This window comes from Manihot esculenta, chromosome 9, assembly GCF_001659605.2.
Source record: "Manihot esculenta cultivar AM560-2 chromosome 9, M.esculenta_v8, whole genome shotgun sequence".
Taxonomy (NCBI): domain Eukaryota; kingdom Viridiplantae; phylum Streptophyta; class Magnoliopsida; order Malpighiales; family Euphorbiaceae; genus Manihot; species Manihot esculenta.
Genome location: NC_035169.2, coordinates 29,436,446 through 29,452,559, shown reverse-complemented (window position 1 = coordinate 29,452,559; position 16,114 = coordinate 29,436,446). Strand labels below are relative to the sequence as shown.

Here is a 16,114-nt window from a genome sequence, read left to right as displayed (position 1 = left end):
ATTTAAATTTAAAAATTATTTTATTGTTCAAATAAAACTTAAAATATTAAATTTAATAAATACAAAGATTAAAATGCAGTTTGAATAAATTTCAATTTATTAATAATATACAACGGAGAATATTTTTATTATGAATTAACATATAAGAGCCTAGTGTAAAAATATGGTAAATCATAAGATTATTTTTGTGTAATTTTCCCTTAATCAAATGCCCACCTGATGCACCCGAACAATGGAGCCCAAGAAAACAGAATTAACTGTTCAATATACGAGGTCGTCTGTAACCATAAGCAGCTGCCAAAGATCTAGCCTAAAATAATGGAAATTGTGTAAGGATCAATTAAGTAGGAAGAGAAGGCGAACACAGAAGCCGAAACAGAAACGAAGATGGAAAACATGATCATTGCTTCTGCTTCTTCTTCTTTTTCTTTTTCTTCGAGGGAGGCAGCCCTTGGAGCTCCTCCTCCGCCACTTGATTCTTCTCCTAAGAAGGCTGCTGGAGGATGGAGATCCGTAAAATACATTCTGGGTAAATAAAGAATAACCGAGATTTAATGATCTGATGATTGGTTTCGTGTCCTTACTTGTGTTCTGATTTGGGTTTGCTTTGTTTTTGCCAGGAAACGAGTCTTTCGAGAAGCTAGCTTCAATGGGTTTGATAGCCAATCTGACAGTGTATCTGCAAACCCAATACAATATGGATGGGCTTCTCGTGGTTAATGTATTCAATGTTTGGTCTGGTTCCTGTAATCTTACACCATTAGCTGGTGCTTTCGTATCTGATGCATATCTGGGCAGGTTTCGCACGCTTCTCTGCGGCTCCATATCATCTTTTCTGGTATGTTCATCATCTGCATTTCTCTTCAGATCCGTAAATTTCTGTGTGAATTTTGTGATTCAGAATTACGAGCATTTACAGGTTTTATTTTATTTCTTTACAAGGGCACGGTGATTATCACTCTCACTGCAGGGATAAATGATTGGAGACCAGCAAGCTGCCATGGATATGTCGATTGCGAACAGCCTCACCGTTGGCAGCTTGCGATCCTCTATGTGGGTCTTGCACTGCTCGCCATTGGAGCAGGAGGTATTAGGCCATGCAACATTGCTTTTGGAGCTGATCAATTTGACACGAGGACAGAATCAGGAAGAGCCCAACTAACGAGCTTCTTCAACTGGTGGTACTTCTCTTTCACTGTAGCTCTTGTGCTAGCTCTTACAGTGGTTGTCTACGTTCAGACCAATATCAGTTGGGTTGTCGGTTACGCCATTCCAGCCGGTTGCCTGTTCTTCTCCATTTTAGTTTTCTTGATTGGCAGACACGTTTACATAATGAAGAAGCCGCAAGGAAGCGTCTTTATTGAGATTTTCAAAGTTATTGTAGCTGCCTTTAAAAAGCGGAGTCTTGATTTGGCTTCTGGGCATTCTCTTTATGATCCTCCATTGTCTGGATGGGACCAAGGGGAAGCAAAACTTGATCGCACTGATAAATTCAAGTTCTACGATAAGGCTGCTGTGATTGCTGATCCAAGCGAACTGAATGAAGAAGGCAAGCCCAGAAATTCTTGGAGATTATGCAGTGTTCATCAGGTGGAACAGCTAAAACTACTGGTAGGAGTAGTGCCAGTTTGGTTTACAGGAATTGGTTGCTTTATTACCATGGACCAAATGAGTACTTTTGGGTTGATGCAAGCAATTCAATCAAACAACTCCGTAGGAAAATTCAAAATCCCACCAGGCTGGATGGGCCTCAGTTCGATGATTGCCCTTTCAATCTGGATCTTCATTTATGAGAAAATTTACCTTCCAGCAAAAAGAAACTCAAAGAAAGACAAAAGATTGACAATGAGACAGAGAATCAACATTGGTATTGTAATGGCAATTCTATGCATGTTGGTAGCTGCAGGCGTTGAGAAGAAGCGCCGAGAATTGGCTTTGAAAAATGGCTCGCTCGTGTCACCTCTGCATCTTCTTTTGCTCATTCCACAGTTTTCCCTGTCGGGTTTGATCGAAGCATTCTCTGCAGTTGCTATTATGGAATTCTTCACCACTCATTTGCCAGAAAGCATGAGAACAATTGCTGGTGCAATTTTCTTTCTCAGTTCCTCTGCAGCCAGTTACTTGAACACGGTTCTTGTCAATATAGTTCATCATTGGACATCAAAGAATGGACAGACACCATGGTTGGGAGGCCATGATCTTAATAAGATTAGATTGGAAAATTATTTCTATCTTACTGCTGGTCTAGCAGTGTTGAATCTCCTATATTTCAATCTGTTTTCATGCCGTTACTTGAACATTTCTGATGTACCCGGATCATCAGGACAAGAGGAAAGTGACTTGGAACTGAAAGCAACTGCTTAATTTGCTTTGATTTCCTTTCTGAAGCCTCAAGTATTATTTTGTTGTTTATTTGTTTTCTTTGTCAGTTAATTAATTAGCGATTCTTTCTTTTTCCTCTCCAAATCAAGTTAAATGATGAGATTTTTATATTTATTGAGAAAGTAGTATCGTGTTCTCTAATTGGAGCAGGAGGTATTAAGCTTATAAATGAATATAAATAGTCATCTTATAAGTAATTAAAGTACAAGTATTATTCATTTTTTTTCTCTTAACGATTACCGTAAGATTTCGTAAAGATTTTTCAATAAAATAATTTTATTTTTTATTATTTAATTTTAATATAAAAATAAAATATATTGATAAATTTATATATAAAAATTCTAATAAAATTTTTAAAATGGAGAAAAAACATCATTTTCTCAAAATGAATTAATTTAGTTTGAATAGAAAAATATTTTACTTATAATGTCACCAAGAGTACCAATACTCATTAATTAGTGTTAAGAGTGTTAAAGTAAATTTATGATAAAAAATTTGTAAAAATAAGATAAATTAATTATTCCGTTAATCTGTGCGATGAACTAAAAAGTTTTCGGTCTCACATTGACTTAACAGAGGGAGTGATTTTTATTCTTTTATTAATAATTTAATAACACTGAACCCTCCTTCGAAATATTTCGACTTTTAAAAAAAATAATTTAAATGAATTTTTAAGATTTTTATGTTAAATAATAAATAATTTGTAATTTCTAAATGTGTAAATTTAGATTATTGTGTGACTAATTTTTTTTATAAATTTAAATTAATGTGTAATTAAATTTTTTGTGTCTAAAAATTAATGAGTTTCATAAATATAGTTATTGTCCTAGAATATTAAAGAGTCGTTTGAAATATCAAGATTCACAAATGTCAACAGTTAAATTGTTAAAAGAGTCGCTGTTATATGTTTATAAATACTTCTATAGTATTTGTGGTCAAGTGAAGTATGGAGTTTAGGAAAAAATATTTTTATTATTTATAATATAGGAAAAAAATAATATGTGATTTATTGATTTTTCATTAATTTATGATTTAAATTATATTAAAATATAAATTAATGACAAAAAGAAAATTTATATTTTAAATTTTATTACAATTACAACTGTATTTTTTTATTAATTAAAATTTAAAATTTTAAAGTTATTTCAATTTACTCTATTGTTTTTTGTATCGCTAAAAAATTAATCACACTGCTCGCCACGTTAGTGATAAATCAACATGGACAAATTTTAAAGTAAAATTAATAATAATTTAAAATTTTATGGTAGAATTATAATAAAATTAAAAAGTATAGGATTTTTTTTGTAATTATTTATTTTATTAATATTTTTTTAAGAGATAGAGAAATAAAAACTAAATTTATAATTTTGTGTGAATTATATATTCTGTAATTACTTAATCAAAATCAGATTAAATAATTAAATATTTAATTCATATATTATTAATTTTTTTAAAAAATTTATTATAAATATTAGTATAATTTAAAAAAATGGTGAATTAGTATTATACTTGAGAATTAAAAAAATAATTTAATATATTTTGAAAAATTATTTTATTATTTTTAATATTTTTAAATTAAATCATATTAAATATTATTTTAAATTAATTTTTAATATTTTATAACTAATATACTTAATAAGGTTATTTTCTTAACAATAGTTTTAAAAATAATACTAAATAGTAAGGATATTAAATAATAAAAATGGATTGATAATAATTTTAATTATAAAATAAATTATTATTATTATAAAATTATTAATAAAAGTTAAAAAATTAAATAATAATATAAATAATAATTTTTAAATATATTTAATAGTGAAAAAAGTAATTTTATAATTTTATAAATTTTCAATCATTGTATTTGATAAACGTTAAAAAAATCAAATTTAATTGATAAAAAATAAAAATATATAGTAAAATTATAATAAAAATAAAATAAAATTTTTTTATAATTAATTTTAAATTTTATTAACGTGATGTGATATGGTGATATGTATTTACGAAATAATTTTATTAATTTTTTAATAATATAAATATAGACTGAATACAATTGAAATAATTTTAAAACATAACGATTTAATTGATAAAAATATGTATGTGAAAATTAAAAATATAAATTTATTTTATCATTAACTCATATATGTATTTTGAGCGGAAGTAACAATTTATTACAAATTAAATTATAAATTTTAAAATGGAAATAATTGAAATGGCATTATATTTTTTTTATATATTTTTTTAATTAATAATTATATTTTATTAGTTATATTAACATTTTTTAGCCGTGTCAGTAAATTATTATAATTATTATTATTTACTAATAATATAATTTTAAATATATTATTTTAATATAAAAATTCTGAAATAAAAATAAATAAAACTAGAGAATACCTTTTTTATATTCTTTTTCTATTATATATATATATATAAATTCATATTTTCTCTATTTTCTTAATATTTCATCCAATAAAATTATATTAAAATTTTTCTCCAACAAAATGATATCAAAATATTCCCAACAAATGACTAACAGAAATCCTTATGTTTTTCTAATGTTCAACTTATTTTAGAATTTAAAAAGAAAAATTGAATTCTTTTATTTAAAAAAATAATAAAAAATTAATTAAATTTAAATTATTGTAAAATTTTTAATTCCAAAAGTAGGATAAATGATGAAATGTCAACCACCACTCAATTACAAGGCACGTTTTGGAATACCAAAGGCTACTTGGTCACTAATCAGGAAGCTGTCCTACATCTACAAAGATTTTTATGTAACAACTGTTCTGATTTCAACACCTCCTAATGCAAACAGAAAGAGAAAATATCATGAATTGCTCGTATCTGGACCACCAGATTATTCTGCCATTAAAATTAATTTCATTTTACTTGAATGGTATTTAAAGCCTTTATTAAAGTAAAAAAATTTTCTTGGGTTTTGGTGAAGATGTTGGAAGGAAAAGCAGTAGTGCGAGAGACAGACATGCCAGAGTTGATGCAGAACCATGTGACGGAACTAGCTTGCCAAGCTTTGGATTTGCATGAGGTCTCTGATTGCCAAGCCATTGCTCGTTACATCAAACAGGTCTCTTTTTATTCCCAGAAATCATCTTCTCTCAAATCCAGAATTTTATTAAAATTTAATTTAATTAATTTTTTAATAACATTTTTATTATTTAAAATAAAAAATTAAAATTTTTTAAGTTAAAAAATTTTCATTTTATAAAAATTTAAAATTTTATAATTTTATAAAAATTTATCTAAATTTTTTTTTATACAATAAATCATACCAAATAAAAAGATAGATTATAAGGAATTTATTCTATATTGTGGCCTATATACTTGACCGTTAACATTTGATTTAATTTTCTGCTGAATTTATATAGAAATTTATTAACTAAATCATTACATATAACTAAAATCCTTATAGGATCCTCGACACATTCTTATTGTTTTAATATATAAATGTTGATAATCGATTGAGATAAATGTATTGAAAGTAGATAATGTAAGGTTGAAAAAAAATTAGCTGCTACTTAATTTTCTAGAAAGGCAAATAAAGTGGAAAAAAATATATAAAATAAAACTTAAAACGTGGAAGTATATGTAAAGTTGAAAATAGAATTAATACTTAATTTTCTAGAAAGGCAAATAAAGTGGGAAAAAAATTATAAAATAAGACTTAAAATGGAACATGGAAGTACCATTTTGTGGGTTAAATGCCAAGAACCCCACACATTATTTATTAGTCTTCTACAATAAGTTTTAGAGTCTATACTGTTTTACATATGAATTATCTGAATCTCTCTCCATATTTTAGAAAACGAATTTTTTTAAGCAATTGGCCTCTTTTTTATTAGTGTTTTGCGCGGTCTTCTGTCCCTTTTGGACAAAGAAGACTCTTCTCACCTTGTCTAATTATAGATTTTTTTTCTCTCTCCTCTTTTAGTGGGATTGTACATATTTTTTGTTGTATTATTTTTTTGTTAGTTGATGGCAGACGGTGCTATTATGAGAGGGGAATTGGTTTTCTTACCTTGTGTTTGTTTGTTGTATTTTTCTTTATTTCCTTCTTCGGTTGCACATGTTAACCTTCAAAACCTATGCTTCTCTTCAAGATATGTTCGATGGAAGGAGGTCGTGGGGTGCTGGCGATCTCATGACGAATATCCTTCTCTTTGGGCTAGCATTAAAGGTTTTGGAGGTTGTTTGTCTCGTCTCTGGAGATGATGTCCCGATTCAATTGTGAAGGTTCTTGTCTTCCCTTTCTCATACGTCAGGACCATACTTCCAACTTTATAAGACTTTTGTATATACTTTTTAAGGTCGTGTTTTCGCTCTTTCTCATCTGGAAGTTGTGATTCCTTAATGTCTTGGCCAATGTAGCATTTTCTCGTGCTCTTCAGTTCATTGATTTGCTACTTTTAGTCTCGATTGAGAGAGGTTTTGCTTTCGTTGATGTGATTCAGGTAAATATGCGAAAAGCAATTGAAACTTCTAGTTTAAGGAAGGAGCGGCTTGTGTTGTTTAGGTTGCTCGGATTAGATATCTAGTTAAATAAGAGTTGGATTTTTTGGGCTCCATAATTTTTTAGACATTTATCTATTGGGCGTTAAACAATCTTTGTTTCGTTTGATATTCTGAATGTTGTAATCTTGGATTTTTAAGGGCTCATCAATAATATTCTATACCTTTAAAAAGAAAGTCTATATTGTATTTGTTGAGAGAATTCTGCACTAAAGTAATGCACCTTGCATTTTCATATACGTAAGAAATTATAAAAGTTAAATCTCATATTTATATGAGATAACATTTTAATTATAAAAAGATATGTTTGATACAATCATCTCTAATTCAAATTTAAAATCTTACAGTCTTGTATGACTTTAATATTAATAAGCTAAAATCCATCTATAAAAGATATATGACTATTTGTTTTAATCAAGTGAAACTTATTGTGGCTTGGAAACTTTTTGGTTCCGGTCAAACACTAGATTGGCCTAATGGAAAGGTGTCTTTTCTTTTTCGGAAGCAACTTTCCATCGTTAGATTGTGAAGGCTCCACTTGCTTCTTTAAGAATCATTATCTTTTTTGTGGTATAAGCATATGTATCTATTCTTCATTAGATTAAAACTAAATATTGTTCGCATTGGGCTAGCTCAATAAGGAGTAAAGTGTTTTTGGTGAACATTTGGATCATTTATGAGATTAAATACTCAATCTCATTAAAAAAAAAAGGTTTCAAATCACTCAACTCAATGAATTACTACTTTTACATTAAGAAAAACTAAATATAGCAATGAATCATTATTAAATGTGCACGAACAATGCAATGCAGAATAAATTATGGAGGGAAGAAGTGATTTGCACTGATTGATTGGGAAATGGAAAAACAAAACTATATATACAATGTTCACATATTCTATCAAATTTGTGGTTTAGGTTTTAGTAGATGCCATTATTTGTTTGTTTGTCTGTCTTAAATTAACCCAACGATATATCTTATGCTTTAAAGCATTGTTTTTTCTTTTTAAGAATAAATTTTTGAAAAGTTTCCTCTGTGGTCCCTTTATGGCTCGATACTCTCGCCTTTTCCTCTTCCTTAAACCTAACTTCTTCTTTTCTCTTCCTCATGAAAGACGATCTGCATCAATTGACTATCGATAAAGAAGAATATGTTGTTGTCCCTATTAAGAGCTCTAGAGATATTCCGATCGTCACTTATGATTTCTGTATGGTGGAGATGTTTCTCACATACAATCCAATCAATTTTCAGAATATGCAGACCTCTTTGGCAGATTTATGGCATCCAAGAAACACTAAACATAACGTTGTTACATGTTTTTCTTCCTCTCAATAGGATGCCTGAAGAGATATTATATACTCCCAAATCCAAACGACGTCGCAGGAGGGAAGCAAAAACAAGACAGTACACCGCCAAAACGATGCCGCAAAGAAGAAGCAAAACGACGCAGCATATACAGATTCAAAACGGCACCGTTTCCTGTGGATGTAATTTATTCCAAGGGAACCCAGAATATTCTAGAAAAATCCAGAGAACTTAGTTAGTTAGAATTCAATTTTCCAAATGTGTATATATATGCATGAGAATTAACAAATCAGATATATGAAAATACTCTATTTTCCAATCCAATTTTAGCTATTCTTCTCATGGTATCAGAGCATACCCTGTGTAAACTGCCCCAACAAATTCAGATCCAGATCTGAAAGAAACTAACTCAGATCTAGATCTGAAAGAAATCACCCTTCTTTCTTTTCTCAAAACACAAAGTACATTCAGCAAGTGCAATGGCAGAAATTACTGAAGATAACATACCTGGGAAAGCAGAGAAGGACGACAAGATGATTAGGCTGTTGAACTCTGATTCCCCCAGCATGATTCTTGTCAGTTCTCCTTTAAATGGCAACAATTACCTGACATGGAGCAGATCAATGGTTATAGCCTTGAAAGCAAAAGACAAGCTAGGATTCATAAATGGCAAGTGCAAGATGCCAGATCAAGATGACACAAATTACGAGGAATGGCAGAAGGCAGACAACATGGTAATGTCCTGGATCTTGAATGCTCTTTCAAAGGAATTGGCTGATGCTTTTCTTTATGCCACAAATGCCTATGAATTATGGGAAGAATTAAAAGAAAGATTTGGAGACAGTAATGGTCCCCTGATGTACCAGTTAATGAAAGAAATAAGTAATGCCAGTCAAGCAAATGATAATATCATGATGTATTACACAAAATTAAAAAAACTATGGGATGAATATGCATGTTTAGAGCCAATTCCAGTATGTGAATGTGGTGTAGCAAAATCTTTTGCTGAGATAGAGAGCAAACACAGATTAATGCAATTCTTGATGGGCTTAAACGAGTCTTATGACCATGTGAGGAATCAAATCCTTATCATGGAGCCACTGCCTAGTGTAAATAAAGCATATTCCATGATTTTGAGAATCGAAAAACAGAGGGGAGCACAAAGTGATGAAGCTGGAAACAGTGCAATGACAGCAAAAACTTCAAAGATTAACAGAGGCAGAACATGGAAAAATCAATTCAAAAAGAAGGATGACAGAACCTGTTCCTACTGCAAAACCATAGGTCATGTGAGAGAAACCTGCTTCAAACTCAATGGATATCCAGATTGGTTTAATGAGCTCAAATTGAAAAGAAACAAAGGAAAAGAAAATGTTGCAGCTCATGTGTTCGAAACACCCCTAAACTGCAATGATGATTACACTCAAGGCAAAGCTGATTGGAATATGGAATCACTAATGCAAGAGATGATGAAGTACATGAAGAATCATAGCCAAGGCCCTACCAACAGCAATGACGCAAATTGTGTGAATTACACTGGTTTTGCAGGTATGACATCTTATTGCTATTCTAAAGCTTATGAAAATAGAACTATAGGAGAATGGATTATAGACACAGGTGCCACAGCTCACATGTGCAATGACCTATCTCTTTTTTCAAGCCACAGAACTCTAAATAAACCAAGTATTGTGACCTTACCCGATGGCAGCATGAAAAATATTTCCAGAATTGGAACAGTGCTTTTAAACCAGAATATGCAATTGTTAGATGTGCTATATATGCCCACATTTAAGTACAATTTACTATCTGTTAGCCAAATCACACAATCAAACAAAATATATGTGCAATTCTACCATGACCAATGCATCTTGCAGGACCTAGTGACTAAGCACCTACTGGCTGTTGGGAGAATGCACCAAGGATTATATAGACTAAATAAAGACTCATTTAGCCATCAAGGAAGCAGAATAAAGACAATGGGCACAGCGTTGACATTTCAACAATCTCAAGACAGATATGGAGTATGGCACAGAAGATTAGGTCATGCATCAAAAAACAAATTATTACATCTAAATGTAATAAAAGCTAGTGACTGTGATTCCCATGTGTGCACCATTTGTCCCATTGCAAAACAACAACGATTGAGTTTCAATAAAAGCAAGATTACATCCAAAACACCATTTGAATTGATTCATGTGGATCTTTGGGGTCCATATTCAGTAGTTTCAGTCTCAAATGCAAGATATGTACTAACTATAGTTGATGATTACTCTAGAGCCACATGGACATATTTACTACAGCACAAACAATCTGTTTTTGCTGTATTAAAAGAGTACATTGCTCTGATACCATGAGAAGAATAGCTAAAATTGGATTGGAAAATAGAGTATTTTCATATATCTGATTTGTTAATTCTCATGCATATATATACACATTTGGAAAACTGAATTCTAACTAACTAAGTTCTCTGGATTTTTCTAGAATATTCTGGGTTCCCTTGGAATAAATTACATCCACAGGAAACGGTGCCGTTTTGAATCTGTATATGCTGCGTCGTTTTGCTTCTTCTTTGCGGCATCGTTTTGGCGGTGCACTGTCTTGTTTTTGCTTCCCTCCTGCGACGTCGTTTGGATTTGGGAGTATATAAGTCATGCCCATACACACCACAACAGAACGGAGTGGTTGAAAGAAAGCACAAACACTTATTACAAGTTGCAAGAGCTCTAATGTTTCAGTCAAAATTACCAAAAAGATTCTGGGGAGAATCCATACTCACAGCCACCTATATCATCAACAGATTACCAAGCCCAGTACTCAATTGGGAAACACCTTATGCTTGCTTACATAAGGAAAAACCCAATCTAAACTTACTCAAAACCTTTGGATGCCTATGTTTTGCAACCAACACCTTAACCCACAAGACAAAATTTGAAGAAAGAGCCTTTAAAGGAGTATTCCTTGGATATGTTCCAGGAATGAAGGCCTACAAAATTTATGCCTTAGACCTAAACAAAACCATAGTTTCCAGAGATGTCGTCTTCCATGAAGACACATTCCCATTCAAATCACAACCAGACCCTTATGACCCACAGAAAACTGTATTACCAAATATAATACTTGAACCTGACTGATCCCCAACAATACAAATACCATCACAGACCAATGTCAGCCCTCCCCACGAATCCTTAAGAACAACTGAAGGAACTGAAACATACATTGAGAATCCTACAACTGAAGATGAAGAAGAAGCATCTGCCACTCTTGAATCAGCCCAAGCACTTTTAGAAGAAAGGGATTCCACACACACAAGAAGAAGCACAAGACTACCTACAAGACCAAGATGGCTAAATGACTTTGTGGCCACCTCTATATGTCCTATTAATCCTGGTGTGTTCTCCAACAACACCACAGGTAAATCTCCCCAAATCTATCCCTGTTTTACTTCAAAACCTATTTTCACCCCTCACTACTTGAGTTTTGTGGCAAATGTCTCTATAAACTATGAACCTAAATCCTATTCACAAGCTAAGGAAGACAGCAATTGGGTGCAAGCCATGCAAGATGAACTGACAGCCTTAGACACCAATAATACTTGGTACTTAACAACTCTGCCCAAAGGCAAAAGGGCCATTGCCTTAAAATGGGTTTTCAGAACTAAATACAAGCCAGATGGTTCAGTTAACAGGTTCAAGGCCAGGCTGGTGGCTAAGGGATTTAATCAACTACTTGAAGTTGACTACACTGATAACTTTTCTCCAGTAGCCAAATTGGTTACCGTGAGAATGTTCATGGCAATAGCTGCTGCCAAAAACTGGCCTATACATAGATGTCAACAATGCATACCTACATGGTCATATAGAAGAAGACTTGTATATGCTACCTCCGGAAGGCTATGACAAAGCTCAACCAGGACAAGTGTGCAAACTTATCAAAAGTATCTACGGATTAAAATAGGCAGGAAGAATGTGGAATAAAGAGCTTACCCAATGCTTAACCCAGTTTGGCTTCAAACAATCATCTTTTGATCATTGCCTGTTCACAAGGACAAAGAAAGACAGATTTTTAATATTACTTGTCTATGTTGATGACATCCTTATAGCAGGTCATTCAGAAGAGGATATAGCAGAAATTAAATCTCACCTTGACAAAGCCTTTACAATCAAGGATTTGGGGTACGTCAAGTATTTTCTAGGCTTACAAATTGCACGTTCTGAAACTGGATTATTTCTTCACCAAAAGAAATATCTATTAGATATTCTTCAAGAAACAGGTTGTATGCAAGCTAAACTATCTGACACTCCCCTACCACAAGGAATCAAACTTGACAATACGACAGGAACCATTTTGACTGACCCAGAAAAATATAGGAGGTTAATAGGTAAGTTACTTTACCTTGGAGTCACAAGGCCAGACATATCCTACGCGACACAGCACCTCAGCCAGTTCATGCAACAGCCGCGTCAACCTCACTGGAACGCAGCACTTCACGTGCTTCGCTATTTGAAAAGTTGTCCAACACAAGGGTTGTTCTTCCCAGCCCAGAACGACCTCAAGATTCAAGCTTTCTCTGACGCTGACTGGGCTTCCTGTCCGATGACCCGGAAATCACTTACAGGCTTCTGTATATTCCTCGGACCATCCTTAATATCCTGGAAAACAAAAAAACAGAACACGGTTAGTAAATCCTCAGCAAAAGCTGAGTACAGGAGCATGGCCCTTACGGTGTGCGAGCTAAAGTGGATAACTTACCTGATGAAAGAGTTTCATGCTGATCTGCAACTCCCTAATCCTCTTCACTGTGACAACCAAGCAGCCCAACACATCGCGGCCAACCCGGTTTTTCACGAACGAACGAAACATCTGGATATCGACTGCCACATCGTCCGCGAGCAACTCTCCAGAGGTTTCATATCTACGGTGCACGTACCTTCACGACAACAAATCGCGGATCTCTTCACAAAACCCTTAGGAGCGGCGCAATTTCAAACCCTTCTGTCCAAGATGGGTTTTCCCAAAAATTAGGGCAACTCCATCTTGAGGGGGGCGTGAAGAGATATTATATACTCCCAAATCCAAACGACGTCGCAGGAGGGAAGCAAAAACAAGACAGTGCACCGCCAAAACGATGCCGCAAAGAAGAAGCAAAACGACGCAGCATATACAGATTCAAAACGGCACCGTTTCCTGTGGATGTAATTTATTCCAAGGGAACCCAGAATATTCTAGAAAAATCCAGAGAACTTAGTTAGTTAGAATTCAGTTTTCCAAATGTGTATATATATGCATGAGAATTAACAAATCAGATATATGAAAATACTCTATTTTCCAATCCAATTTTAGCTATTCTTCTCAATGCCTCTAACAACACCCTGGTTTTTCTTCCTCTCAATAGGATGCCTCTAACAACACCCTGCGAATGTTAATTTGACAGGCAATAGTGAAGCGGCTCATCCCGTCAAAGGTTGGGATAGCCGAAAGCAATGATCGTCCGGTGTTGGAACTGCCAAGGACTCGGCAATCCTCGAACAGTTAATGCATTGAAGGATTTGGTTACTAGTTACAAGCCGGACATTTTATTTTTGATGGAAACAAAAGCTCTTAGTTCTCATATGGAATTTTTTCGTAGTTTTTTACATTTTGATGGTTGCTTCTCAGTTAATAGACAAGGATTGGGAGGATGCATTTCGTTAATGTGGAAGAGTCATGCGTCTGTTTCTGTAGTTGGCTTTTCTTCAAATTTTATTGATTCAGTTGTTTTAGAAGGTAATATTCAATAGAGATTTACTAGTTATTATGGGTTTGCGGAATCGTAATGACGACGTTAGTATTGGAATCTTATTCAAGCTTTATCTTGTAGAAGCTCTCTTCCGTGACTTTGTTCAAGAGATTTTAATAATTTATGCTTGAGAGATGAGAAAGAAGGAAGAGCATTTTTGCCAAATTATCTTATGTAAGGGTTTAATTTTGAATGTAAATATTTATTAGACTCTAAAACTGATATTTCTGTTAGATGAGTTCGTCGTAATATTATTCTAACTGCTCATACTTTGCCTAAAGAATCTATTGGGCATAATTCTCTCTGTTTGAGATGATTTTTTTTTATTTGATAAAATTTTATTAATACAATCCGTAGTTTTGTTTTAAAAAATAATAATAAATATTTAGAATAGGCTGCTAAATGAATTGTCAATACAAGATATATTAAAATTAGAAATAAAAGTTTTTATTACAAAAAAAATATAGTATTTATGGCTAAAAATTTAGCAACAATATAATTTTGCTATAAAATTATAATTATAGATTTTTTACAATAAAATTATATTTGCTGTTAAAAAAAGTCATGGTCAACTATTGAAAATATTTTTTTATTAATGTTCACAATTTTCATTGTTTTCATATATCTTTTTATATATTATTACTAGCAATTATTTATATTACTAATATATATATATATATATATATATATTGGTCTTTATAACAGTAAGATTAATAGGATTTTAAAATATTTTCGCTACTGATTTTAATATTTGTTGTACTGTATCTTTATTGATTTTATGAATTATGTATTTGCTAATCTGCGAGTGGGCAAGAATCATGGATTGAACTTCTCTCTGCCGCCTCCTCCTCCTTCTTCCCCTCCTTTAACAAAGTTCCTTCCCCTCCTTCTTTAACAAATAATTAATGTAGTTAACTTCTTCAGAGACAAGTGTGTTTTCAATTTTGGAGACTCCAATTAGAGTTCTTGCAGTATACAACAAGTAATTCATTCTGTAAATGTACTTGCTGAGCAGAAATTTGATGAAGCTCATGGGCCAACATGGCATTGTGTGGTTGGTAAAGATTTTGGCTCTTGCATCACCCATTTATGTGGAAGTTTCATTTTCTTCCGGGTGGAGATGTTGGAGTTTCTAATCTTCAAAGATGGCAAGGACTTCACTGAAAGCAAGGAAGTTTCTGGGATGGTGCAGAAGTCTTAAGTGTTAGAATCATGTGATATTATAATTGCTTCAAACTCCAAATTTCTACAAGTTCTAAGAATTTAGTGTATGTATATTTTGTTTGAATTTATATCCTTAAATCTAGCTACAAAAGTAGATAGGATATATCTAAGCTTATAAGATTAATCTTCTAAGTAATTCCTCTCATGCATAGTTGATAATAAAAAATTATTTTTCTTAAAAGTAACTTTTTTTTCCTTCAAACCCAGAAATATGACAAATATATATAAATTCATGTTGAAAATAGATATGAAATAATTGAAGATTTCTAAATTTAGATAATTAATTTTATCTTCTGTTTCCTGTGATGAAAATCAGTGAAAATATATATCAAGATTCAAGCGATTAATCATGCACCTAAGAATGATGCAAGGAAATGAAAGGTTAAGCACATGATGATTAGATAATGAACTATATACTTAGCGATATGTGCAAGTATTAATTAAAGGACGTGTACGTGCATGAATGAGATTATGGAAATAGAGGAGGTTCATTGTAAATTTCTAGTTTCTTTTCTAAATGCTCTATACTATCAAAGGGGTGTTAGAGAATAGTTCTAACAAAGACTGCTTCAACAAGTTCAAGAATAGTTCAATCTTGTAAGAATAACAATGGTTATAGATTAAATTAATTATACTAAATACCTCTTCTTCTCTATCAACAAGCTTTAGAGATGAGTGATTCAGTATTTTTTTCTCTCAAGTCAAGAGTGAAGTCGAGATTTCGATTTTAAATTGTAAGCAATTTAGTCCTTAATGGACCCACTCGATAGAAACAAGATGATGTTTATACCAAAACTGGAGATTGCGTTTTGTTCGCCAGCGACATCATCAGACGCTGTGAGAATGAAAAGTGGAAAACTACTGTATGAGCGTACATAGTTGTGCAGATAAGTATGCTTTT

The 16,114-nt window shown here is 32.3% G+C and overlaps 2 protein-coding genes across 3 annotated transcripts; both read left to right on the top strand.

Moving 5' to 3' along the window:
- Positions 1-311: 311 nt before the first annotated feature.
- On the top strand, positions 312-2,452 carry LOC110623778 (protein NRT1/ PTR FAMILY 2.8). Its single transcript, XM_021768800.2, has 3 exons — positions 312-529; positions 621-838; positions 943-2,452. Exons 1-3 carry the CDS (start codon positions 388-390, stop codon positions 2,362-2,364), a joined length of 1,782 nt encoding a protein of 593 aa, XP_021624492.1. The 5' UTR covers positions 312-387; the 3' UTR covers positions 2,365-2,452.
- A 2,761-nt stretch (positions 2,453-5,213) lies between these two features.
- LOC110621997 (dynein light chain LC6, flagellar outer arm) lies at positions 5,214-15,398 on the top strand. Of its 2 annotated transcripts, none has more exons than XM_043960515.1 (2): positions 5,214-5,467; positions 6,501-10,804. In XM_043960515.1, the coding sequence occupies exon 2, from the start codon at positions 8,693-8,695 to the stop codon at positions 10,565-10,567; it is 1,875 nt and encodes a 624-aa protein (XP_043816450.1). In that variant the 5' UTR covers positions 5,214-5,467; positions 6,501-8,692; the 3' UTR covers positions 10,568-10,804. The 2 variants fall into 2 exon arrangements, with proteins under 2 accessions (XP_043816450.1, XP_021622022.1); XM_021766330.2 differs by lacking the exon at positions 6,501-10,804 and adding an exon at positions 15,005-15,398 and having other exon boundaries at positions 5,238-5,467.
- The last annotated feature ends 716 nt before the right edge of the window (positions 15,399-16,114 follow it).

Coding starts and splice junctions, on each gene's coding strand:
- LOC110621997 (XM_043960515.1), top strand. CDS start 8,693: ATGGCAGAAATTACTGAAGATAACATACCTGGGAAAGCAGAGAAGGAC.
- LOC110623778 (XM_021768800.2), top strand. CDS start 388: ATGGAAAACATGATCATTGCTTCTGCTTCTTCTTCTTTTTCTTTTTCT. Junction 530..620: donor ATCCGTAAAATACATTCTGG/GTAAATAAAGAA, acceptor TGTTTTTGCCAG/GAAACGAGTCTTTCGAGAAG. Junction 839..942: donor GCTCCATATCATCTTTTCTG/GTATGTTCATCA, acceptor TTTCTTTACAAG/GGCACGGTGATTATCACTCT.